This window comes from Canis lupus, chromosome 34 (assembly GCF_011100685.1).
Source record: "Canis lupus familiaris isolate Mischka breed German Shepherd chromosome 34, alternate assembly UU_Cfam_GSD_1.0, whole genome shotgun sequence".
Classification (NCBI taxonomy): domain Eukaryota; kingdom Metazoa; phylum Chordata; class Mammalia; order Carnivora; family Canidae; genus Canis; species Canis lupus.
In genome coordinates this window covers 15,054,667-15,079,864 of record NC_049255.1, presented here as the reverse complement: position 1 = coordinate 15,079,864, position 25,198 = coordinate 15,054,667, and the positions used below count along the sequence as shown (strand labels likewise).

At 39.1% G+C, this 25,198-nt stretch overlaps 2 protein-coding genes and 1 long non-coding RNA gene across 15 annotated transcripts in view; all 3 read right to left on the bottom strand.

The window, feature by feature from the left end:
- Window positions 1-5,853: 5,853 nt before the first annotated feature.
- On the bottom strand, window positions 5,854-6,141 carry LOC111093939 (ribosomal biogenesis factor-like). Its single transcript, XM_038583261.1, has one exon. It carries the CDS (start codon window positions 6,139-6,141, stop codon window positions 5,854-5,856), a length of 288 nt encoding a protein of 95 aa, XP_038439189.1.
- A 7,477-nt stretch (window positions 6,142-13,618) lies between these two features.
- Window positions 13,619-20,335, bottom strand: LOC119867494. Its single transcript, XR_005383769.1, has 2 exons — window positions 16,695-20,335; window positions 13,619-14,866 (listed from the first exon to the last, which is right to left on the bottom strand). It is a non-coding gene; the product is annotated as an uncharacterized LOC119867494 (long non-coding RNA).
- A 2,516-nt stretch (window positions 20,336-22,851) lies between these two features.
- LOC119867493 overlaps window positions 22,852-25,198 on the bottom strand; it is a 680,463-nt gene continuing 678,116 nt past the window's right edge. For all 13 annotated transcript variants that reach the window (XR_005383757.1, XR_005383756.1, XR_005383759.1 and 10 more), the window contains one exon: window positions 22,852-24,915. The gene's annotated coding sequence lies outside the window, so the exon portion shown is untranslated. The remainder of the gene's footprint in view (window positions 24,916-25,198) is intronic.

The window sequence follows — 25,198 nt, the reverse complement described above, 5'->3', positions numbered from 1 at the left end:
ATTACTAATAACAACCACTATTATCATTTTCCATGTACCTATCATGTGGCCAACCCAGGCGCTTTAACTCATTTTCTCAATTCATTTTTTTGTCTAGGAAGCACTTTGTTTTCATCCAGTGTGCCAGTACAAATATGATTTTCAGAGAGATTGGTCAGCTTGCATAATGTTACTCTGCTAGTACGCAGTGGAGCACTGGTCACTTAAGCTGCTAAACTGGGATTCAAACTCACTTCCCTTCTACTGCCCAACCTGAAAATTGAAACTGAAAGTAATCACAGTGAGTTTAAGAAACAAAACAAATGATCATGGGAGAAAAAAAGAGAAAGGCAAACCAAGAAAGAGACTCTTAACTATAGAGAACAAACTGATGCTTAATAAAGGGGAGGTGGTAGGGGGTGGGGGGAGGGGAGGGGTGTTAACAGGTGATGGGGATGAAGGAGCACACTTGCTGGGATGAGCACCAGGTGTTGTATGGAGTGTTGAATCACTATATTGTACACCTGAAACTAATATCACACTGTATGTTAACTAACCAAAATTTAAATTAAAAAAAGAAAGGAAAGAAAAGAAGTAACCAGAGTGGACACTACCTTTCAACTTTGCATTCCCAGAGCCAAGACATCTCTGGACATAATGAGTGTCTAAGACATGTTTTTGAATAAACAACCAGAAGCATAGCATACTGACACATCTCTTGACCGTGTGCCTATTTCTCTTGGTACAGGTTGGCAGAGGGCCATGACCTTCTTTAGTCTTATTTCCAGGTTGACAGTTTATAGCAAAGTCCTAATTTGCTGGTAAAACTAAATTTTTTCTGGACTCTGTTTATTGGTTGCCTTTTCTGAATAGAATCATCAGAAAACAGAATCCCTTAGAAGACTAAGGGCCTTGCTCCTCGAGTACTGGGTCAGAAAATTTTCCTAAGATTACAAAAAAAAAAAAAAATTCCCCAAGACTGGAAGGGCAGTGTATCAGGAGCTTCTGAGCAACCATCCTGAATTTTTACATATGAACTGAGAGTAGAGAGCTGAGGGAGAATATTTTAAAAATTGATCTCGTTATGACAATAACAGCCACCATAGATAGGTCACTTACTTTGTGGCTAATTGGTGTTTTACATACATTTTTCCTAAGTGTTTTTAGCAACTCTGAAAGGTAGGTCTTATTATCCCCATTTTACAGGACAGGAAACTGAGTTTCAGTGAGCTTAACTTGTCCAACGCCTCTCACAATTCATGCCTGAATTTCCATGGCTTTACTCTGACTCCCTGAAAGACAGAAATTAAACACCACTGGTTGTAGCAGAAGCAACATTATCATGAGGGAAATCCCCTAGAAACATGAAAATTCTATGGCAAATCAAAGTAATTCTAACCATCAAATATAATTGTAAAACCCAAGGTCTCAGAATCCGAAAATAACATTATTCTTCACATAATTACCTTATTCGAACTTCCGTTTTACATTTGTTGTAAAGTCAATTAGGTAAAAACAGTATTTTGATCTTACTTATAGATGAGATTGAAGCTCAGAGAAACTGAACAGCAGGCAGCAGTGGGATTGGAACCCAGGTCTTTTGCATTGTTATTGTGAGTTTTTTGAACCTAGAAAGCTGAAACTTCTAGCTTTATACAGAAATGCTTGTTTCTAAAGAATTGATTCATGCCCACTCCCTCACCCTCATCTGCCCCTCTTCCTGTCACCTTTTTTTTTTATGATTTTCATTTGTTACACAAATATTGTCACAAGAATATAGGAAATAATTAGAAGAAACTTCATTCATAATTCCTGTACCCCGACACATCAATTATTTTTAGGTTTCCATTATTGCTACCCAGTCCTTGTCCAAATTAATACCCAAAAAGCAGGCACACACACACACACACACACACACACACACAGAGAAATAAAGATTTAAACTCCCCTACGAAGTTATTTGAAACTTGGTGGTGGCCAAAAGTTGGTAGCCACAAGCACGTGATTCATGGGATCCAGACTGACCCTTGCCTGGTTTGGTCTGTGGAAATAGAGATCTTCAGAGCGGCCCCGCCCACTAGAAAGAAGAGAGCAATGAGGAAAAGGCTGACTCAAAGTTCCTGATCGCTTATGGAAAGATGTGCACAAGAGCCTCCACGACCACATCCAAATTCTGCATATGACAATCACTCCTCAGCGAGAAGCAGCGCCTAGTTCTCCGAAGTGAAACCTTCCCAGTCCTTTGAATATTATCTTAATCAGAGCGATATTGACCAAAATGTTAACAGTGGTTATCTCTGGATGGTAAGATTACAAGTGATGTTTATTTTCTTCTTGATTCTTGATTCTTTCTTGCATCGTCTGAGTTTTCTGCAATGAACATGCAATACGTTCGCCCTAAGATTATGATCAATAATAATAATTATGCTCAATAGGATGTGAGGTTGATAAAAAAAAATCTATAAAAATTAGAGTCATGGGGACAAATCATGTAATCCCTACCGCTGGAGGGACAAACAGCCCCTTCCTCAGGTCAGAGAGCCTAGAACTCAGGCAGGAAGTACAATTTCTAGCTCAGTTCCTTTCTAATATAATACCTGCTAACAAGTTTCTGTTTCCTCCCTTTTTTTCCTCTTAGCTTGGAAAGATTGTTCCTAAACATTTATCAACAGAGAAGATTTGATTCTGAGAATATGTTATGGATTTTTTTGTAGCAAATGGTCCAATATAATTTAGTAGACAATAACACCCATAGAAACGTGTGGGAGCTTTGCTGTCAAGTCCTGTAGTGTTTTAATAAAGGAACGTGTCATTTTTCTTCAGCTAAATTTCAGCTAGAAATAATATTAGGTGAGTTCTCATTGCCCTTCATTCCATAGCCTTTCTGCAATTTGGACACCTTAATGATTTCATGCAAAATTCACTGTCTAAAGAGTCTTGGTGGCTTCTGTCTGATCTTGGTTTTTGCTTTTGATGCGGATTACTTATGTGCATCCATCATGGTAAAAACAGCAGAGTTTGGGCAAACACTGCTCTCTCAGACCCCCGCTCCCTTTCAGGCCTGGAGATCCTTCATCTAACCCAGTTCCATTCTTGTGCCTCTTCCCGCTGGCTTCCCCAGTGCCATTTTTATTAAAGCCCCAGCTCATCCCACATTCAGCCGCATGACTTCTTACAGGCTTCAGAATAAATCACCACATTGCTCCGATCTTGGCTTCTCTGCCCTCAGCTTTCAATTAAATTTAGAATTGACTTTAAAGGTACAACCTCAATGTACATGGTTGAAAATGACCTTGTTTCCCCTTTCCCACCACCTGCGACTTCCTGCGCAGGGCTCTTATACTCCAGCTCCTGGTTCAAAAAGTAGAAACAGGAATTTGCTACATGCTCCTGTGGCAAACTATAAGTCTCAAGCTGTTTAAAGTCTTTAAAGTCCCATCCAAAAGGTAAAGTACACTCTGCAGAGAGAAATCTGGGGGCCTGAATCTCTGGCTGCCTGTGTTCAGGAAGAGACACAGAAGGAGAGGGAGAAGAAGAAGAAGAGAAGGAAGAAAAAAAAAAAAAAAAAACCTTTGAGCTAAACACTTAATTTGTTTAATTTCTACAGTTTGCATTCAAGATGATTCGTCTGTTTATAATACGCATCACTATTAAAGTAATTATGTGAAGTTAGTATAAATGATCTATGACAATATTACAAGGACACCAAAGCAGACTTTAACATCAAAACTGACTTTCATCTTTTGTCTTGTCATTTGGCTTTCCACTCTTAGCAAGGAATAGAGCCTATAAGCAGCAGGTTTGGGCTATTTAGAATCGGGCATGCTCCTGCCAATTTCTCCCTCCCCCCTCTGGAAGACTTTACCAATCAGAAGGACTGAGCCGAAAGCCTGTCTTACTCTGCTCAAAACCATTAATATTTTAAGGCACTTACTTGTATCTAAGAGCAATGAGGTCCCTCCCAATCTGCGAAAGAAGAAGGAAAGAATGATTTGATTGCCTTAAAAAAGGATAAAAAAAGATCTGGTCGGGGAAAGGATGTATAAATTGAAAGTGCTCTATAAGCATAATGGGGCAATTTATTAATTCAACCATTAATTAATTATTGAGTGTCTACTATGCATCAGGTTCCAAGGAAGCCGTACAGTGCTTCTGAGCTTGAGCCTTAGTTTTCATGCCTCTAAAACGGGAACAGAGACTATTTTAGGATATGGTATAACTAAGTGAAAGAATAAATGTAAATCACTTAAAACCAGTTCTTGGCACATAATAAATACTGAGTGAATAGCTTTATATAAAAATATGAAAGGAGTATTCCCCAATGCTAAGGGATTTACAGCCTAATGGATTATTATTCTAAAACCTCTGCCTTTTGCCTCTGACCCTAAAAATTTGAAAAGCTTCGAAGACTTAGCTATGCAAATCTCAGATCAAAATACTTTCCTACTGGTTGCCCTTTAGGAAGATTTACTAAGGATATGTGAGTGCTTTACCAAATAAGGAAGCAAAGGAAAAGGAGTTAATACATGTTAACTCACTGAATGTATCTCGGTGATTTTGCATCTTTTTTCCCCATTGTCTTATTAAATCCTAATTAGTAGAAAAACATGTCCTGTCCCATGTCATAGATGGAGATACTGAGGCTCAAGCAGAATCAATAATCTTCCCATGGTCACAGCGCTAGAAGTGGATAGGATGGGATTCAAACCATGGTACGTGGTTCCAGAGCCCAAACTCTTGTCCAGCATTACCAGCTGCCTCCTCCATTCAGGTCCATCCCATGAAGAGATCTCAAATCCTCATCTAAAAACACAAGAGTTACATGGGATCTTCTTCAAGTAGAGGGGACATTTTCAAGAAAAATGTTGCAATACTTAATTTCTTGCTCAATCTTCTGAATAGTAGTATAATAGTGGGATTCCTTCCTTTTCACTTAGACTCTTCTAGGTAGAACCTTCTTTTTTCGGTTCTAAAAGATTACTGTGGACAGGGACATTTTTGAGGACTTGGATTCCCCTTTCCTTTTGTTTAATAGCACTTATACTCTTCTGAAGAAGGAAACACAAACATTTAAAACAGTGAATCATAAGTTAGGAAAGAAGGTTCCACCACACAGATCTTGTTCTGGTGTATGTTTATGACTGTCCCCTGTATTAACTGATCTTTCTGCACCAGCTCTACATTTTATAGCCTTCCCAAAACTCCACCCTTCCTACATGAACCTTTCCTGCTCCTAGTTCAGCCTCCCTTCCTGGGCTGCAGGAACTATGGTGATAGCCTGTGAAAGTCTAACCCAGGAGTCCTAGTGCCAGCAGAGGCTAAAGACTTCTTTGCTGGGCAGCTGTAAATGGAAAGCTCCCTAAGATATTAATGGCTCTAAGGAATTGGGTTCCCATCTACACCTGCCCCTGACTGTAAGTTAGGTAGACCATAATTGGTCAAAATCACTAATCAAATTTAAGTCATTCTACAGAAGGCCAAGTGGCCCTAGATAGATAGAAATTTTCATTCTCACCTGCCCTCCATTCTATTTTCCATCCCTCTGTCTTTTTTTTAGTTTCTAGAAATAATTGTTCTTTTTCTACTGCCTAAAATGAAAGCACCCCACAGTTCATCTCACTTGACAGTACCCTCAACAGCTCCTTATCCTTTCTGTATAGCCTATTTTTTTAAAGTAGGCTCCATGCCCAGCGTGGAGGCTTACATGAGACTTGAACCCACAACCTTGAGATCAAGACCTGAGCTGAGATCAAGAGTTGGACACTTAACCAACTAAGCCACTCAGGCACCCCTAGACTTGATTTAAAACAAACAAACTGTACAAAACATTTAATACTTGCTCTTTTGGGGGGTATTTGACGTATCCCCAGTATATTATAGCTGAGCCATTAATCTGATTGCTTCAACATTAACATGACACTGTTGAGGAATCAGCTGTTTCTGCAGAGGTTCAAGGGAAAGGCCTTTTGAGAAATGGGGAAGTTCCCTTTGTATATCTACAAAAGCTTTATTCACTCTGTTAACTTTTTCATCACTCACAATGTTTATCTTCTTAAGATTAGTGGTAACTGGTTTTGCTTTATTTTTAGTCGTAAAGTTTTTTTGGCTGGCTATATGAAACAGATTCCTGGACTTCTGCCCTTTTAGTTTGCTCTTGGCCATTGGCTTCGATAACCCTGGTGGAGAACTCAAGCTCCAGGTGACGTCATCTCCCTTTCCATATAGACTTTAGAGTTCAAAGATGAAAAAGAATGAAGGGTGAAAATAGCCTGTTTAGCTAAAAGAGAGACACTTAAAAAGAATAATAATAAATAAAATAAAAAATAAAAGAGAGACACAGCGATTTATCACTCCAATGGTTGTTTGTGTTTATGTGTGTTTTAATATCCCAAACCTCAGAAATCGAACCCATCATTCACTAGGGAAAGTTATTTTACTGGCCAAATATATTTACAATGAAATTGTAATTCCTTTTATGTGTAGATCATTTTCTATTTCAAAGTACTTTCACATGTACTTTGAACATGAGCTAGACTTATAGCACCCATTTTGCAGATCAGGAAAACTCAACTCAGATGGACAAAAGGGCACGCCAAGGTTATGGGGCTAATTAGTTACAACACCAGAGTTCAAATTTGGATTTCTCATTTATTACCGGCTTCTTTTGTGGGGGAAACAGGCTATTACTTTCTATACAAGATTAATATACTAGTCTTTGAGATTTCCTCATGGGGGAAAAAAAGTACCATTTTAACTGTGCTTTGGAGCTGCTGTCAGGAGCTGACTTTTAGGTAGAGCATACTAGTGGTACTCCCTATTTCCTACGACTTATGGCTTCACAGAATTGAAAGACATTTTGTGACAAAAAGATCAGAAATCACCTTTTAATAGAATATAACCATGCAAAAGTTATTTAACCTCGTTGAGTTTGCTTCCTCACCTACAAAACGGTGACAATATTGCTGATCCCCCTGGGCTGGTATAAGGCTTAAATAAATGACATTCATAAAGCACCTTGCCAGTAATCATAGATGCTCAGTGTTAGAATTCTTTTCTTTCTCTTGAAAGAAACAAATGCTGTCAGAATAATAGAGTTCAGAGACTCAGGTTTAGGAAAGCTGAGTTACCAGGGTTCCCTCACACTTCTCAGGGACAGTCCACCTGCAGGCCACAGCTCCCTCCCAAACTGTAAGAACCAGGGATAGGTGGGTAAAGGCCAAAGCATGTGAAGCCTTGTAGGCCAAGGATGGCATGGAGTTTGGAGTGGCCTGATCAGAAAGCAATTTAAGTTCTTTCTGCCCCTCCAACTCACACTTCCTTTCATTCTCAAAAGTGTCCTGATTTGAGTGATAATATATATGGTGCTCCTACCTGTCTTATACTTTTCCACAAGACCTTCCCTCCAACCAGACCCATCTACCAGCAGGTCTCTAAATGAGAGAGGCTCTTTAGTACCTTCCTTTAAGAAATTTCCCCTCAGCCTGGGATACCTTTCCGTTCTTCCTAATTCCAACTCTAGTATCAACTCCTCTAGAAAGGCTCTTCTAGAAATTTTCTTCAAGCCTAATTTAGATTAGGTAAACACTTCAGGCTACTTTGGAATTGCCTGAGGAGCTTTTGGAAATACAGGTTTCTGGGCCCTACCACCTAATGTCGGGATTTAGCAAGTCTAGGGTGGGCCCAGGAAATCTGTTTACCCCTCCTAACTATTCCCACAACATCTTCTGTCTACTGGTCCAGGTAACTCTCTGTTAAAACCTCGTTATCTGCTTCCTTCAGGTGACTATACACTCCCTGAGGGCAGGACCCATGATCCCCACCTTTATGGAGTCTCCAGTGACTAGAATCAGCAGTCTGTATATGACACATGAACAAATGAATAATAATGGCAAACATTTACAGAGCACTTACTGAGAACCAGACATAGTGTTTGGTTTTTTTGTGTGTGTATGTATTAACTCAGTCTATGTGTTTCTTTGTGTATTAAGTCAGTATTTCAGAAAAAGATTTTAACCCCTTAAGTGCTTAATAGTTAAGTTGAATGACAAAGGATATTAGGAACCTGAAGGTACTAAGAATTAACTCTGGAAAGTGCAAAGTGGGACATCTGAATGTGTTTCTTTACGTAAAGACTTATTTTAAGACAGAATATTTCTCGAAAGTCTTCCATAGTCCCACGCACATTGAATTGTGTTGATCTTTTCCTAGACAAGTACCCAGTGTGCCTTGCGGGAGGGAGAACTTTGTAAGTCTGACTGAAAACCTATTCTTTCATTCCTATTTCTGACCCTTTCTGACCGTTTTGTGCTTAGTCATCATACTTTTATTTTCTATCTCAGACCTCCTTAATAAAATGCCTGGGGAAGAGAACAAGAGTGGAACTTCTTCACTATACCCTTTAACTCTAAAATTTAGCACTCTCTGTGGACATCCTATAAAATTAAGGGGCTCTTATAAAGGTTTGTGACTCACAAAGAGCCTAATGCATTTAGATGTACAATTCTGGTAACGGTGTCAGATTATGGATTTCCAAATGGCAGCCGCAATCATGATTTAGAACAGATGGCCAAACCGCAGGCAACAGAATCAACAGAATTTTCTGCCATCCCAAGAGGCTAACAGAATCCAAGAGAAGTATCTGACATCACCTAAATTGGTAAACAGCTCAAAACAATCTTAATTAACAGTTTGCTGGAGCACTTAATGACAGAGAGCACGCCTCAGTAGAAATTGGTATTCTTAGACAGCTCTCATATATTATTAACCGCATAGGAAGATGGTCGAATGCCCTGGAAAAAACAGTCAAAATTAGAAATTAGGGAATCTTGATTTTGGTCCAAGCTGTGACACTAGGTGACCTTGCAGTAATCTGAACTTTCTGAACCTATTTCCTAGATTATAAAATGACATCTAAGCTACCTTCTTTCAGCTTTAAGCGTGTGCCCAAGGCAATTGGGAGGTGGGGGGGGGGGGGGAGAACGTAAATGTAAATGAACAAAAACAAGAATCATGCAAACATTTTAGATTATTATAACAGTAAAATTCATCCTTTCAATACACAAGAGGCTCAGTAGGTGAAAGGTAACTACTATTATTCATTTCGTTACCAGAGCTACTGTGGCATTTTTTACTATTTTACTAGAAGTATTAATGCCTGCACCATGGCAAACCATAGTGCCCACGGGTAAAAAGAGCCTTTCTTAAACCACCCAAATCATGGAACGTTGTCAATTAAAGAAATGTTGAACGATTTTTTAATGTGGTCATCTCCAGGTCTCAGTGTTGTCAGTCTTCTGGAATAGCCTTGGAAAAGAATAGGTTATCTTTTCAGCATTGCTTGTCATCTGTACAAGAGACCAATAAGGAAAAATTCTGCAATGTCTCTCAGCAAGGAAGCTAAAATACAGTGTCAAAAGTTTCAGCCAGAACTAGTCAGGTCTAGATGCCAACAGGCACTTTTACTCTGTATGTTTTATACGCTCCCCACGTTTCTTTGCCAGAATTTTTTTTTTTTAAGGACTATGTTCAACTTTTCAAGAAAAGTTATGGTATGTGTGCCTTTTGTGGAAGCAATGGAAGAGGAGAGGTCGAAGAGAAGGGCCAGGGTAGTAGAAGAAGGGGACAGAATTAAGCTCCCAGGAAGGAAGCCTACTGCTTCTCAAGTTACCATTTGTAAACCCTTTACCCGGTTCTGTTTGGCCTATTGTCCTGGGTAAATCATCCATTGAAAATCAAGCTCTTCAGCTCATTATATATTCTTCATTTGAGGTGACCAGAACTATTTCCTGAAACCTGGTTTGGGTGCTAATTACCTGCTCAAACACCTTGTGAATACCTCCGTGGATTTGTCATAGGAAAATTTCACTTTTTTTATTTTTCTTAAATTGAGCACACTTATTGCAAGTTCCCCTTTTAACTTCCCAGGCGTGACAATAAAGGCCGTCTAAGTAGACGAGCCTTCTGCTGCTCTGGTTACCGGGATGTGACGCTCACTCCTCCTCAGCTACCCCAAGGCATAGCTTGCAGCTCTGGCTCATTTGTAGAGAAATATTTACCAAAGTCAGCCACATATTTCTATACAGAGAAGTAAGCTGCCTTTTCTTCCGGGGCCTCTCTCCCTCTGCAGTGAGGCAAGAGTCCCCACCACCTTTTTTTTTTTTACAAATACCCGAAGCAACTTGTACAAAAGAGAATTGCACTCACAGTTTTTTCCCTGCAGATTTTAAAATAACTGTCTCTGTCAGCCTTCCTCCTTTCGTAACTCTCCAATGGAAACAAAACAAAACAAAACCAAAAACCCAAACTTGCAGCATATGCCTGGCCATAGTGACAAGAGGGTATTTCTATCAATTTTGAAACTGGAAAAAAAATTTTTTTTTGAACTGGGGAAAAATGTTTATTCACTTATGTATCTGTAATTGACTCCATACAAAATTCGTGTTGCCTTGTCTTTCCTCCCCACATCTACATAAACCTAAGTCCCAGAGCCTAAATGCAGGTGTCATCTTTAAGAAAAATAATCAAATAAAGCCAGAAAAACACGGAACAAAACCGCTCCAATAGAACCAACAGAAGTCAATATTTTAAATACACAGTATTTTCAATCTGTGATCCCTGGAAAAGAACGAGAAGGCTAGAAATGCATCGATTTCAATCTATGTCTGTTGCGTCCTGACTGGGCAAGATTTTTCCCCCCCTTTCCTTAAGAAAACCGAAGGTGAAGACTGTCTCTATGTGGCACTGTGGTATAAGTGACCGCTGTTGTGGAGGAGAAAAGCCCATGAAGCTTAAAAATTTTGCAAAGAGAAAACAATCCTCCTGCAGACCACAATAAATAAAATAACAGCAGTGGGGTGATTTGCAACCATGTAACGGGGCTTTTGTCTGGGTCTATTTCTCTGTGCCTTGAGGGTTTCTGTGTTCCTTCTCGGCAGGATCTCAGTGTTTCGCCCCTCCATTACAAAGGCCCAGGGCTTGAGCCCCTCCTCCAGCTGTTCACCCCCAATCTTGCCCATGCTGAGGCTTACTTACAGCAGACTGAAGAGTTTCAGTGGGGTGCAGGGCACTGCAATTTAGGATTTCTGCAGTACAGGGTGAATTTTCAAGAGTGCATCAGAGAGGGGAGCCAGACTTAAAAATAGCCTTTACTCATCCTATTAACCATTTCGCTGCTGAACGGGTTTCTAAGGCAGGGCCAGCAGGCTCCCCAGCCCGCCCCCCACCCCGCAAACACACGAATTGCTACGGCTGCTTCTGACAGTTTGTATGAAGGCAAAACCTCACTGTGTCTTGGAAAACAGGTGAATGCATCTTGTGACCCATCACAGAAAGGACTGCGAAAATTTTCTGTATTCTCCCATATGCCGAGTTTGAGGGTAGGAAAGAAGGGAAGGGTCTGAAGTCAAGGGAGAGGGGAGTGAAAGTAGGAAAAGAGAAATCCTGGTGAACAGAGGAGTGAGGGAGCCCCCTTGTTCTGGTTTGTATCGATCTTCTTTAAGCATGGGGAGAGCTGATGAGTCTGTGATTATTTTAATGACCATGAAACCTATGCATTCAAAGAAATAAATGAAGCTATGTAATCACCTTCTAAGTAATATCAAAGAACCAGAAAAGGGTTAGGGGGAGGGGCGTCATTGTAGAACAGTATTTACATCATACAAGGCACCACAGGGGAAGGTAAACGACGGGTGAAGTTTCTGTAGAGGGAGAGGAGCCTAAAATTCAATACTTTATGGCCCTGGCCCATCCAAGGCAAGGAAAGATAAGGCGTGGAAGCAATAATTGTGTCTATTTTGGTATTTTTTTGGCAAGGGAAATGCTGATGTTCGAGCTTTGTGAGTAGTTTATAAAGCAAGAAAAACTTTGGAAGTGCAACAATACGGAAGATACAGACGATGGACAAATAGAATCAGAGGTTGTTGACCAAGTGAGGGTTATTGCGACAATATGCTTTAAATTGAGAATAACAATGAAGACACACTAGGTTCAGTCCAAAGACAAACAACTGGAAATAAAATGACATTGGAACATAACATTACAGAATTAGGTGGCTGCCTATGTCTAAGGGCAGGTACTGAGAAAAGCAGGAGACACGGACGCTGTCTTGGAAACCAGCAAGAGAGAGGACACATACTGACAACGATGCCCAGCAACCTGATGTTGTCGAATAGGAGTAGGAGTCGTAGGTATCTGATTCCACCGTTATTTGTGATTTTAACGAAGTTCTACATTTAACAAGTCAGTGCAGACAAAAGGAAGAGTCCCAGCTCTGGTAGCTGACAGACCTGGTTTCCAATCCTACTTCTTCCACTTGTTAGTTCTCTAACTCTGGAAAGATTATGTCATGGCTGTAGGCCTCAGTCTTGTTATCCGCAAAATGGGGTTATCATCACCTGCCTCCCCTGGCCGCTGTGAGGATTAATTAAGATAATAAATGGAAAGCACCTGGTTGTACTTGAGCAGGTGCCCAGTCATTACAGCTGTTATAATTCATCCCATTACTCTAAATAGGTAACAGAAATTCTCAAGAAAATTATAAACCCCAGGAAAAGATAACTTAATTAAGAAAAAATACCCTATGCCCTTCAACCCGGGAGTTTTCTGGTCATGAATTCATCATTAATCAAATGCCTACAAACGGGGTTGCCGGATAAAACAGGACTCACAGTTAAATCTGATTATCAGAGGAACAACAAGTATTTTTTAGTATAAGTATGTCCCATGCAATATCATACTGAAAAATTGGGTGTCGTTTCTCTAAAATTTAAACAGAAATTTTAAAAATGAAATAACTGATGGGTCCTCAGTTTGGTTTGGCTTTTTTGTTGTTGTTGTTGTTGTTGTTGTTGCCAAATTTGGCAACCTATCTGCAAACAGCAAAAAACCCTGAGTATGTTTAATTCCTGCTTCCTTCAGCCCCGGTTCCTCCGGAGGTAAGAGGAAAGGAATCCTGATTTCAGCGAGTGTTGTAAAAAACTTAATAAATGAAATGAATGTTAGTAAAAGGTTTCAAATACCCAGAACATCACTTGGCACTCTCTGAGGGAAAGCAACCGCCAGTCTGGCATCTCCGGGTTAGGCCTCTGACTTGGGTTTCCCATCATCTGGCACCCAGGCCACCCCCCTGTTACCAGCCCCCCCCCCCCCCCCCCCCCCCCCAGTTCTGACCCAGCCCTTTGCAGGCCTGGAACAGTTTTGTTTTGTTTTGCCTTTCCTCCTTCCCCAGTGCAGGGTTCCATGGAAACTGCAGCACGCTCACGACCTGGGGCGCTGACGCTATAGACACCCAAAGGGACCTTCCTTGCCAGAAGGGGTGGCTCTTGGAGGCGAGGGGAGACGCATGTCTGGGACGCGTTTAGGTCCATGGAGTAGATGTAAAGTGGCACTGAGGACACGGATGTGACATTTTGCATGTGCTTAATGAACACTTGGTACTCCTTTGTTATTGTGGGTCCTCTATGGTGACACGGGGCAAAGGCCTATCGCAGCGTAATAAAATTCAGAAACTGACATCAGCAGTAAAGTGCATTCTCGAAGTGTGAGCTTTGAACTCTCAATTCGGTGAGCTACTACCTCTGAACGGAGACGGTTAACAAGGATTTCTGATTTAGCATCGTCAACAAAAGACACCATACTAAAGTTTGCTTTCACGCATCTTTACTTGGCTTGGTGGTAACATGATTGATAAGACACATGCTTATATATAAATTCAGGTAGGTCATTCGCTGATACAAAAAAGGAAAAAAAGGTTTCAAAAATAACTTAAAATGGGAATTTTATTTCAGCGTTTAAAAATATTAAAAAGTCGAAAAGTTGCGGTTCTTGCCTCTCTGAAGTTCCCTCATTCCTGACACAGAGGTGTTCTCTCACCTTTTAGACATCGAGATATATATTTAAATGCCACAGATCTCTTTAGTAATTTCTGAGTAAATTTCAAGGACTGGTTGATTTTGACAACTTTTTGTAGATATATATTCTCATCCTATCAAAGTCCCTATTCCATCTAAACTTAGAATTTAAAACAATGTAACCAGAAAAAAATTGTGAAAGCAAACAAAAAGCCAAAAGAACATGAGAACAACACATTTTCCTTTGAAGGGCAGAGAAAAATCACGGGTAATTCAGGGCAGTTGATTTCTAGAGAACTCCAGCTATCAGAATGACTTTGTTGGGAGCAGCCGCCCTGATGGTCCTGGCCATTACATGTCAATCTGTCAAACCAACAAACAAAAACACCACAGGCTTTAGCACAAATGGCATATGACAAATGCAGATGTGCCTCTGAAAAGAATCCTTTGCTTTTTAAACACCTGCAAGAATTCCAAAACAACTGGCAGGCCTTCCACTGGGCTATAGCCACTCTTCTGACCCTGAGTCCCGAGTGGGAAAGAAAAAATGTGTAGAATGTACAGTATTCCGTTCCCATTTGGAAGAACGGTGGGGGGCTGATGAGGAACAAGTACAGTGTTGATATCACAATGCCATGCACCTGCTTGGGGTGTAAAAAGCAAGAGTTTATTACCAAAACTGCAGCATTTTTTCATCTTCTCATTAAGCAGTGGTGAGCAAATTCAAATGTGTTTCCCTTTTATTAGGTTAACCCATCCTGAATGGAAGGGGTCTATTGAGGTGTTTTCTTTTTTTCCCCCAACAGGTATATTGTCTTCCTTTCACAATTAAATTGCTCCCTACATTTTGGTTCAGGCTGATAAGTAATTTCTTAGAGTGTGGCAAAGTTAGTGTCTCTCAGATACTTAATTAGCCAAAAAATAAAATTCAGTTTACACGTTTACAGACCATTTTTAAATTTTAACAAAATGAGCATCCCCCAAATACCCTCCTACTTCAATGAACATTTTCACGTCAAAAAAAGTATTACCAGGGATGCCTGGGTGGCTCAGCGGTTGAGCATCTGCCTTCAGCTCAGGGTGTGATCCCGGAATCCCAGGATCGAGTCCCACATCAGGCTCTCTGCATGGAGCCTGCTTTTCCCTCTGCCTGTGTCTCTGCCTCTCTCTGTGTTTCTCATGAATAAATAAATAAAATCTTAAAAAAAAAAAAAGTATTACCAAAGAAACATAATTCATTCTGAGGGACAGTTCCCACCAGGTGCATTTTGGCTGGTGATCTTTTGAAGTACCATCTTTATGAAGCCAGTATGATAAAACAACTGCTAACATAAATGTTTGTGAGGTTATCAGTTGGTTGAAGACAATGTCCCTTTAACCCGGCAATTTTGTTTGCCAGAGTCACTTTGATATTATTTTCATGTCTCCCTTGCTAACAATCTGTTATAATATATATACATGGTTACCAAATAGAATCCCCTGGGTTAGTAATCACACTATAAATATAGATAGGGCACTACCGTGTTATCAGAAAGAATGTCAGCGAGAGCAGGCTGCCCAGTAGCAAATTACAAAGTTTTGGCTCCCAAGAATGAGATGCGTTGTTTGCTCTTGCACACTGCAGCTGCCGCCCCCCCCCCCTTTTTTTGGTGGTTTATTACACACAAGCTACTAATGAATGGGAGCCGCTGTTTTACAGTACACCACACTTACAGGACTTATCTCTAGGCCTACCACAGATTTGACTGATCAACAGCAGGGCACCGCCATCATAATTCTTCCTAGAAACAGGAGTATAAAAAGGGGTTTGTTGGAGGTTGGCTGGGGCTGCAGAGAATCCTGCCCGCAGGGCTTGCCGATGCCATCACTAGCTGTTATGGTCTTTGGCCTAATAAGGTACAGAAACAAAGATTGTTCACTTATTCAAGAAGACTAAAGCACCAGAATGATGGAAAGTAGAGGCAGTAGGGCACACATCCAAGTGGGATTAAGGCCACAAGTGCAACTTTATAGGCCTGTCTGGGTGGCAGGAGACAGATCTGCAGCTGAAAATCCCGTTCAAACATAATTTATTATATGTCATTCATAGTTAGAGGTGGTTGTCATTAGGAGTTTAACTGCTGCACTGTGTCCAACTGATTTTGATAAGTATTTTCATAAGCTTCTCGTATGTTATCATAACTCAGAAACAGAGGCAGAGAAGGTAAACAGACTGATAAACTGACAGCGCTATCTGAGAAATACATCTGGAGAAAGCCACGGTGCCTCCCATTTTTCCCCATTCTCTGCTCTAATGTTACAGTATGTCCTCATGTTTCTAAATGTTAGCATTTCTCTCCTTGCAGTAAAATATTACAATTTACATCTCTTAGGCTTCTTCAAACTTTCAGATCAACCTCGACAAAATGAATCTACCTATTTCCTAACAAAACAAACACGTTAACCCTGTTTTATAAAGAGGAAATGTCAAGTTGGGAGAGTCCTTTGCCCCAGGCCTAATGTCATTGAATGACCTAGCAGAGAATAAAAGTCAGAAGTTAAATCTTCTAGTCTTTTCATCATACTTTCCCAGTGCAGAGAGCACAGCAAGACCAGCAACACATATATACACTATACATGAGATTAGAAAAATCTGTCCTCTATTTTCTTATATGCCAAATCTTACTGGAATTAGAAACATGGGTTTGGTTTTTTCTTTTTAAAGATTTTATTTATTTTTTCATGAGAGAGTGAGGCAGAGACACAGGCATAGGGAGAAGCAGGCTCCACGCAGGAAGCCTGATGTGGGGCTCGATCCCGGGACCCTGGGATCAAGACCTGGGCTGAAGCAGGCACTAAACCACTGAGCCACCCAGGCATCCCAGAAACATGGATTTGTTTGTTTGTTTAAGATCTTATTTTTAAGTAATCTCTACACCCAACATTGGGCTTGAATTTACAATCTTGAGATCAAGAGTCGCAGGCTCCACCTACTGAGCCAGCCAGGTGTTCCAGAAACATGGGTTATTAAGAGTATTCCCACAATGAGCCCTGAACATTTTCAAGTCACTGTACCATAGTATCTTGTTTGAATGAGAGAGGACTATACTTGGCTGAGGCTCCATTATATTATAAATGGACTGCATGTTCTAAGATCACAATAACTTAAAATCAATTTAATTAGGGGCACCTGAGTGGCTTAGTCAGTTCAGCATCAGACTCCTGACTTCAGCTCGGGTCATGATCTCAGGGTTGTGGGATCTTCTCGTTCTCCCTTACCCTTTGCCCTTGTTCCCCACCCCCATCGCGTGTCCCCCCTAAAAAAAAAGAAAGAAAGAAAGAAAGAAAAAGAAAGAAAGAAAGAAAGAAAGAAAGAAAGAAAGAAAGAAAGAAAGAAAGAAAAAAAGTGAATTTAATTGGCTTTCATATATATTTGTGTTAATGTTAATGAAGTTGGATTATCTTAGTATCATTTACAGAGTGTGATAGGTTATGGAGTTTGGGTATAGGGCGGCATGGGTATCAGTCTGAATAGAATCAGCGTGAATGGAGGTGTACCATCTGGGAAGACTAGAAGTCAAATATGGCAGTTTTTCAAATAATATTCTCCCAAATAGTCAGATAGCAAGTCATCCTCTCTACTCCCACCATAAACTTTTATTTATCCTGATTTCAAACCATTTAAACATTTAAGATTGGTGTCATAATTTTAATATTCTCTTTAGTACCAAGAAACAAACTAAATGGCCATCAACAGGAGAATGGTTAAAGATATTCTGACTCAGGAATCCCAGGTGGTCTAGTGGTTTAGCACCTGCCTTTGGCCCAGGGCATGATCCTGGAGTCGGGGGATCCAGTCCCACATCAGGCTCCCTGAGGGGAATCTGCTTCTCCCTCTGCCTGTGTCTCTGCCTCTCTCTCTCTCTATGTTTCTCATGAATAAATAAATAAAATCTTTTAAAAAAATATTCTGACCCAACCCTACTGTGGGATATTATGCAGCAGTTATGGAGTGAAACAGATAGCCACATTATAAGTCTATTCTCCTTGACATATTATGAAGTGAGAAAATGCACATAATAAAATTTCATTTCTTAAAAAACTTAGTTTATGTGTATTGATAATAGAAGAGGGATCCCTGGGTGGCGCAGCGGTTTGGCGCCTGCCTTTGGCCTAGGGCGCGATCCTGGAGACCCAGGATCGAATCCTACGTCGGGCTTCCGGTGCATGGAGCCTGCTTCTCTCTCTGCCTGTGTCTCTGCCTCTCTCTCTCTCTCTCTGTGTGACTATCATGAATAAATAAATAAAATCTTTAAAAAAAATAGAAGAGTAGCTAACCCTTATAAAAATCTTACTATGTACCAAGCACTGCTGGAAACAACCCACATAGAACTTCACTTAATCCTTACAGTAACCCAGTGAGGTAGGACTGCTGTCATCCCCACTTTTACAGATGAGAAAACTGAGATCAGATATGTAGTAAATTGTAGAGCTGGGACTCAAACCTTGACTGTCTAGATCCAGAGTCTATGTTCTTAACCGCTATCATCAATCACTCAGTTGATCAATCCTCTACTTCCCTATCATGTAGCTAGCTACCATCTGTCTGCCTATCTCTCCATACATACATTCACATATACATCTTTCTATCTGAGATCTAGAAGGATACATGCTTCCAGAGAAGTGACAATGGACACTTTTACTTACTCTACACACCACTTTCACTTCTGCTTCTATAAATTTTTATATTGTTTGCAGTTCCATAGTCAAGTTCAGAATGATGGTGCTGGGGATATCTGATATACAGCTATGGTAAATATAAAGGAAAAGTTTTGCAAACAAGTGGTCCTTAAGTGGGTCCTGAAATGTCAATAATTTGCTTTAGGCTTTAGGCGGAGCCTTAAATATGAATATTGTTTGTATCTTTGAGGGCAGGAGATATAACACCTTCTTTTAATTTTAACACCTTTTTCTTTCAACAGCACCTACGTAGAGCCTTGTTCTTTATGAGCACTCAAAAGCTTTATGTACCGACTGAATGGAGACTGTAAGTGAAAGACTTCTGTTAGGATGGGGCTAGAGTTTGAGGCTACATAGAAGAGCAAAGTCAAATTGAAATTAAATATACGGTTCTGGACAATTAACCACTGCTTTATCCAGCTTGATTAATCAGCCACAGATAAGAACAAGTGTTTCTTTTGCCCTTGAAAACCCTTGCATCCATCCATATTATTTGCCTCGTATTTCATTCTAATTTGATATTCTACACTTTTCAACCCATTTCCCCTGTAAAATATTCCTTGGGCCTGATTTCAAAGCTTTCCGTCCAGGTTTAGTCTCCACTTCACTTGAGGTTTCTTATCAGGAAGATTAACCCTTAACAACGTTCTACTCCTAGACTCTTGCATGTTGCATCACCAAAAACATTTGTATTAGTTTGCTATTTTGATTCCTATAGGATTCTGATGTTTCTAGAATGTGTGCAGTGTGCCTTTATTCTCTGCTTCTTTGCCTTTTAGTATTTTTTTATTGAAGATTCTAAGGTTGTTCATACAATTGCTGATACCTCCTGATTGCAAGATATCTCTGCAGGCTTTTAAACATATTTAAATATATTTCTAAACTTTCATTCACTTGCATAAGCATGAATGTACGGCTTCTGAATGCAGAATTTTAAAAATGATTTTTTTTTCTTCTCTTAAACTGAAGAGTCATTCATTTAAAAATACATTTTAAGAAGCAGTGTTTATTTGTAACTCTATAATGGAACTCTGGGAGTGAGTGGCATGTAAGAAGTGACCCACAAAATATCTTTGAAAAATGATAATTGATTTTCCACCAGAGTCTTCATTTTAATATTTGATGTTATTTTGCAAATATAAGAAATAGATATCCAGATGAAGATACACCCAGATCCAAGAATAATTTAGTGTGAGAAGCACTAGAATTCTCATACTTATTCTTCTTCACTGAATTTTAACTCTCTTTAAAAGAAGTGGTGTTATAACTGGTACACATTGTCATGGCACTTATGAGGACATTATTTCCTAGGTGAATAAAGCTATACATCAGCCTATTAAAATGGATAATATTCAGCTTCATTGTATTTTATTTAATTTTTATTTTTTTAAATTTTATTTTTAATTTTATTTTTATTTTCCTTAGCAGGGAGCCTGATGTGGGGCTCAATCTCAGGACCCTGGGATCATGTCCTGAGCTGAAGGCAGATGTTTAACTGCCTGAGCCACCCAGGTGCCCTCAGCCTCATTTTATGTTATTCTAGAACCTTTATTTAAATTCATTAAATAATTTTCTATGGCACCCTGTTACGATCTCACTTCTCTACCTTTCCCCTGTACCTGGAACAAGGCCCCATATCCTTCTACCACAGTCCTACCCATTCTTCAATCCTCATTTTCTTCAAAAAATTTCTCCAGGTCTCTGTGACTATCATAAATAAATAAAAATTAAAAAAAAAAAAAAGGTGGGGGGATCCCTGGGTGGCGCAGCGGTTTGGCGCCTGCCTTTGGCCCAGGGCACGATCCTGGAGACCCGGGATCAAATCCCACATCGGGCTCCCGGTGCATGGAACCTGCTTCTTCCTCTGCCTATGTCTCTGCCTCTCTCTCTCTCTCTCTGGGACTATCATAAATAAAAATAAAAAAAAAAATTTCTCCAGGGTATTCCATATTTTCTTAGCTGTTTGTTCATACTTTTACCGTAGCTTATTCTGAAGAGAAATTTGTGCACATGCCACATTCTCTTTCCTAGATAGCTGAGCCCAAGTCTTGAGCTTTCTTTGTACTTTCTGGTTCCAATCCCTACTTCTTTTTTTATTTTCCTAAGAGTTTACTTTTGGGACATCTGGGTGGCTCATCCAGTTGGGTAGCCAACTCTGAATTTTGGCTCTGGTCATGATCTCAGTGTTCTGGAAATCCGTGCTCAGCAGGGAGTCTGCTTGAGGATTCTCTTTCTGTCTCTTCCCCTGCTGGTGTGCTCTCTCTCTCTCTATCTCTTTCTAATCAATAGGTAAATCTTAAAAAAAAAAAAAAAAAGTTTCTTTTTAAGTACTCCCTACACCCAACATGGAGCTCAAACTTACAACTCAAAGATCAAGAGTCAAATGCTCCACCCACTGAGTCAGTCAGGCAGCCTACCAATCCCTACTTCTTCCCAAGACCAAGTAGAATATTCTATGATGGCAAGGATTTAGTCTTTTCATCTTTGAATACCTTGGAGGGATACCTCATACCTATCATAGAGGTAGGCAGTTATGCTTATTCAATGGGTAGTAGGCACCTAACAATACTCAATGCAAGGAGGAAAAGTCTTGGTTCTCTAGTAAATGAAGGCTCATATTTGTGAATTGTAGCACTCAAATAAATAAGATCTATTTATAATACTGAGAGATAGAGACAAATCTGATATTATAGAAACTAATACTCAAACAGTTGACTGAATTATTCACTATACATTTGATTTTTCTACTACACGGATATTTACTTTTGCTTTCCTAAGAATATAGAACTTTTTTATGCCTGGTTGCCTTACTTAAAAAGGTCACTAGAAAAAAAAATTTTGTACCATTTAAAGTAACATCTTTTTTTGCCAAAATTATATTACTCTGTTCAGACCAATAGCTCCAGGGGAGGGGTAGAGATGGAGAAAGAAAGAAGGAAAGAAAGAGGAAGGGAGGAAGGAAGGAAGGAAACACACCTTTGCTACCAGTCTCTTGGGCAGAGATAACTTAAAAGAAAAATGAGGAATCTCTAATCTTTATTTATGCTTTCCAATGTTTTCCATGGTGCTTCTATGTACTTACATGTAAATATGACAAAATTTCTTTTCAGATTTCTAAAATAAGTCTTCTCCTCTTTCATCTTCTTCTGCCACATAAGAAGTTTACCTGAAAATTACCTGATAGCTTAAATGACTTAGAAAGACTATAAAGACAGCACAAGAGGAAAATTGCCATAATCTATAAATTAAAAGTTGATCCCTCAGGATTGAATTTTGGTTGTCATGGAATTGTTGATTTTATACTTTAGGGTTCTCTGACTTCTTATAAGTTGAACTGAAGCAAATGTTTTCCTGTGCATATCAGTTTGGAATCAGATTGCATTAGCTAAGCCCCTTAAGGCCCAAGCTGCTCTACATTTTAAAACAAAACAGGCATTAAGGAGGGCACAAGATGAGATGGGCACTGGGAGTTATACTATATGTTGGCAAATTGAATTTAACTTAAAAATAAAAAAAAAAAACAAAATGAAACAAAACTACCTAAAAACTGAAGAGTAACATAACAAAGGGGGAAGAAGGAAAAGAGGGAAGGAGGGAGGAGAGAGAAAAGAAAATAAGAGGGAGAGGAGGAAGGGAGGAAGGAAGGAAGGAGAAGTAAAGGATGGTGAGAGGAGGGAAACCTGTTTTGGACAGTGGTAGATGTTAAAGACACACATGAACAAAATAAATGAAATTGGTAATACAATAAGAAACTTAAAAATTGCAAAAGGCATCTAAACAAATATACTAGTGCTAATTAGTGCTAAATAGTCCTTATTTAGTCATTTCTTAACTTGCAAATTAGTAGAGAAGACAGGGGAAGTTTGAACTGGGAAGCTTGAGCATCTACTTCCAAGTCAAAACGAATAATCCTTGGTCTAAAGTCACGTTTCAATTGACAAACCTTAGCACAAGAAAGGTTATCATATATGTCATAATTGATACAAATTCACAAATGCAACATCCAACTAGAACAGTTGCTTTTCCTTTTCTGGACACTTTTTTATTTTATCTAATCCCAAAAAGCTTGACTGGATTTGTCTGGCTGCCAGCTTAATTTAAGGACAAAAACCTTAATTTAAGTATATATAAAATGACTAATTTAAGTGCATACAATTTAAGAAATAAACAAATAATTTCCATGTTAACATCCACACTGCCTTCATTATGTAATTAAAACAATGTGATTAAAAACCTAAGAAGAATCACATGGCAGTATCCTTTTGTATTTCTTGATTTCTGTTTGTTTAGATCGATTACACCAATAGCAAGTTAACTAAACATTTTATTTATTATTCCTAGAGTACTTTGCAAACTTTTTAAAAAATATGAATCGTAAAAACCAAAGAGAAACAAAAGTAGTCCTATACAACTTTGTTCTTCCAACTTGCTAAAATGTTAAAAGATAGTGGTCTATAAAAACTAGAAGGACAGGGGTTGAGGAATAAAGGAGTTAGGAAGAGATTGATAAACGGGTAGAAACTTTCAGCTATCAGATGAATATGGCCTAGGGATCTAATGGTTAACATGGTGACTATAATCGATAACACTGCAATGAATAATTGAGTTTGGTCAAGAGAGTAAAACTTACATGTTCTCACCAAAAAAAAAAAAAAAAAAAGGGCAAACATGTGCAGTGATAGATGTTTTAATTAACCAGACAGGAGGAATACTTATACAATGTTTATGTTTATCAAATATACTTTAAATGTCTTACTACTTTGTCAAATTTATCTCAATGAAACTGAAAAAAAAGGGGGGGAACCTCACTTATAGCACCCTAGAACTTAATCAGTGCCATGCTCTCAAGTACTTTATAGGCAGATCATGCTTCTAAAGGCTTATTTGTCATTATATTCTATTTTGAAACAATTTATGGTTTTCAAGTACATTTTAAAAATTCCAGGCAGTTATTAATTTATATAGGGATGCCCATTTTGGCTTTTAGAAATTAAGACTTTCATCTCTGAAAGACTATTGAAACACACATATACACACGCTTGCACATGCGCACACACACACAAAGCAAAATCATAATTCATGACATTTACTTTTCAGGGAATAGAATTTTTCCCAGTCTGGTCTTTTAACTTCTATATTTGTGAAATAGAAAAACTTTGCTCCTTAATACAAAAAAAAAAAAATCTTAATTTTTAGGGAGTAGGACACAAAAAGGATTTAAATGCCAATGGCTATAGGTTAATCACTTAAAACAGAAGCTATAAAATCTGAGTTGGTAGCCCAGTTCTTCCAGCTATCAGCTGGATCACAGCATGCAAGTGACTCAGCGTACTCCTTGGCAAAATGAGATTAATGCTATTTGTTTATATCATAACAGTCTTCTAAGGATCAAACACAATTACGAACTAAGAAGTGTTCTGTAAGCTGGAGAGCATTAAACAAACTTAACAAGTTTTTAAATAATTTTGTCTAATTGAGAAATTTTGATTTATGCCAGATATTATTTCTAACAGAGAGTTTGATGTCTCAGCACAGGTAACACTTTGGAACCATATCCTTAATCAACAGTAGAGTGTCTTTCTGCTCACCTCTCTGACAGATTAACAACCTGTAAGAAAAAGGTCTACAGTTAGAGTCATGCTGTCTTAGGTGGACAGTGTAATCACTGGGACAATTCTTAATACAAAGAAAGTGGAAACATGAGTCTGAAGAGGGGAAATATCAAAGGTACTCTTTAGCAAGAGTGAAACTTTGAAATCCATCTATTTAAGATTAATCACTATTCTTTTAGTTAAGCTGTTGTCATCTCTAACTTTCCCTGAGCAGAAAATAATCTACACTTCCAACTAAGTTATTCATGGTCCAATTTGTTCTCAGAATACTATAATAGGCTTTGTGAAGATAAGTTTTATAATAGGGATTTAACATAGTGAGAAGCCAAGACACGGAGGCCTTTGAACACAAAGAGTATATATGTGTATAAACTGCTCATCCCCTCCCCCTCTGCTTGGACTCTCCCTTGTCCCCTCTTGCAAAAGGACACTCGTCCCTACTCAAAGAAAATCTAATTTTTACAAAGGACTCAGATGAAATGCCAGCTCAACAACTTCCCAGGACAATTGGTTTAGCTACCGAGGTGTTGCTTGGGAGCCATTTTCAACAGTGCTGGGGAAAGGGGAAAACAGAGGGAAGCACCCCCGGAAGGAAGAGGGGCGCTGGGAAGGGTTGTAGGAGAGAGAAACATTCAAAATCTTCCCTCTTGGCAGCTCCGTCTTGCTTGATGATCATATTTACAGACTGTGTTCACAGGCTAGGACTCTCAAAGACAACTGTACCTTCCTGGAGAAAATAAAACTTTCAGGGTGGCATCCTGGAAAGAAAAGAAGAAAAAAAAAAAAAGAAGAAGGAAAAAAAGAATCACTGATGATTTACATGCATTGTTTTCATTTTTCAAGCTTTTGGTATCTTAAACTGTTGAAAATACATAGTTAATTTAGAGACACTTAGTTTATTGCTTTTTTTCCCCTTTTGTGCTTCAAGGGCTAACCTTCCATGTTTACAATTTTCAATCTCATTTGTATCCAAATATGTATATTGGCTATTTGTTTCACGAAGTAGCAAGGTACTTGGCCTGCAGTGCAGGTGCATCTTCA

Bases quoted from the DNA above. Each gene is read 5' to 3' on its own strand.
- LOC111093939 (XM_038583261.1), bottom strand. From the start codon at position 6,141: ATGGCCAAGAGCAAACTAAAAGGGCAGAAGTCCAGGAATCTGTTTCAT.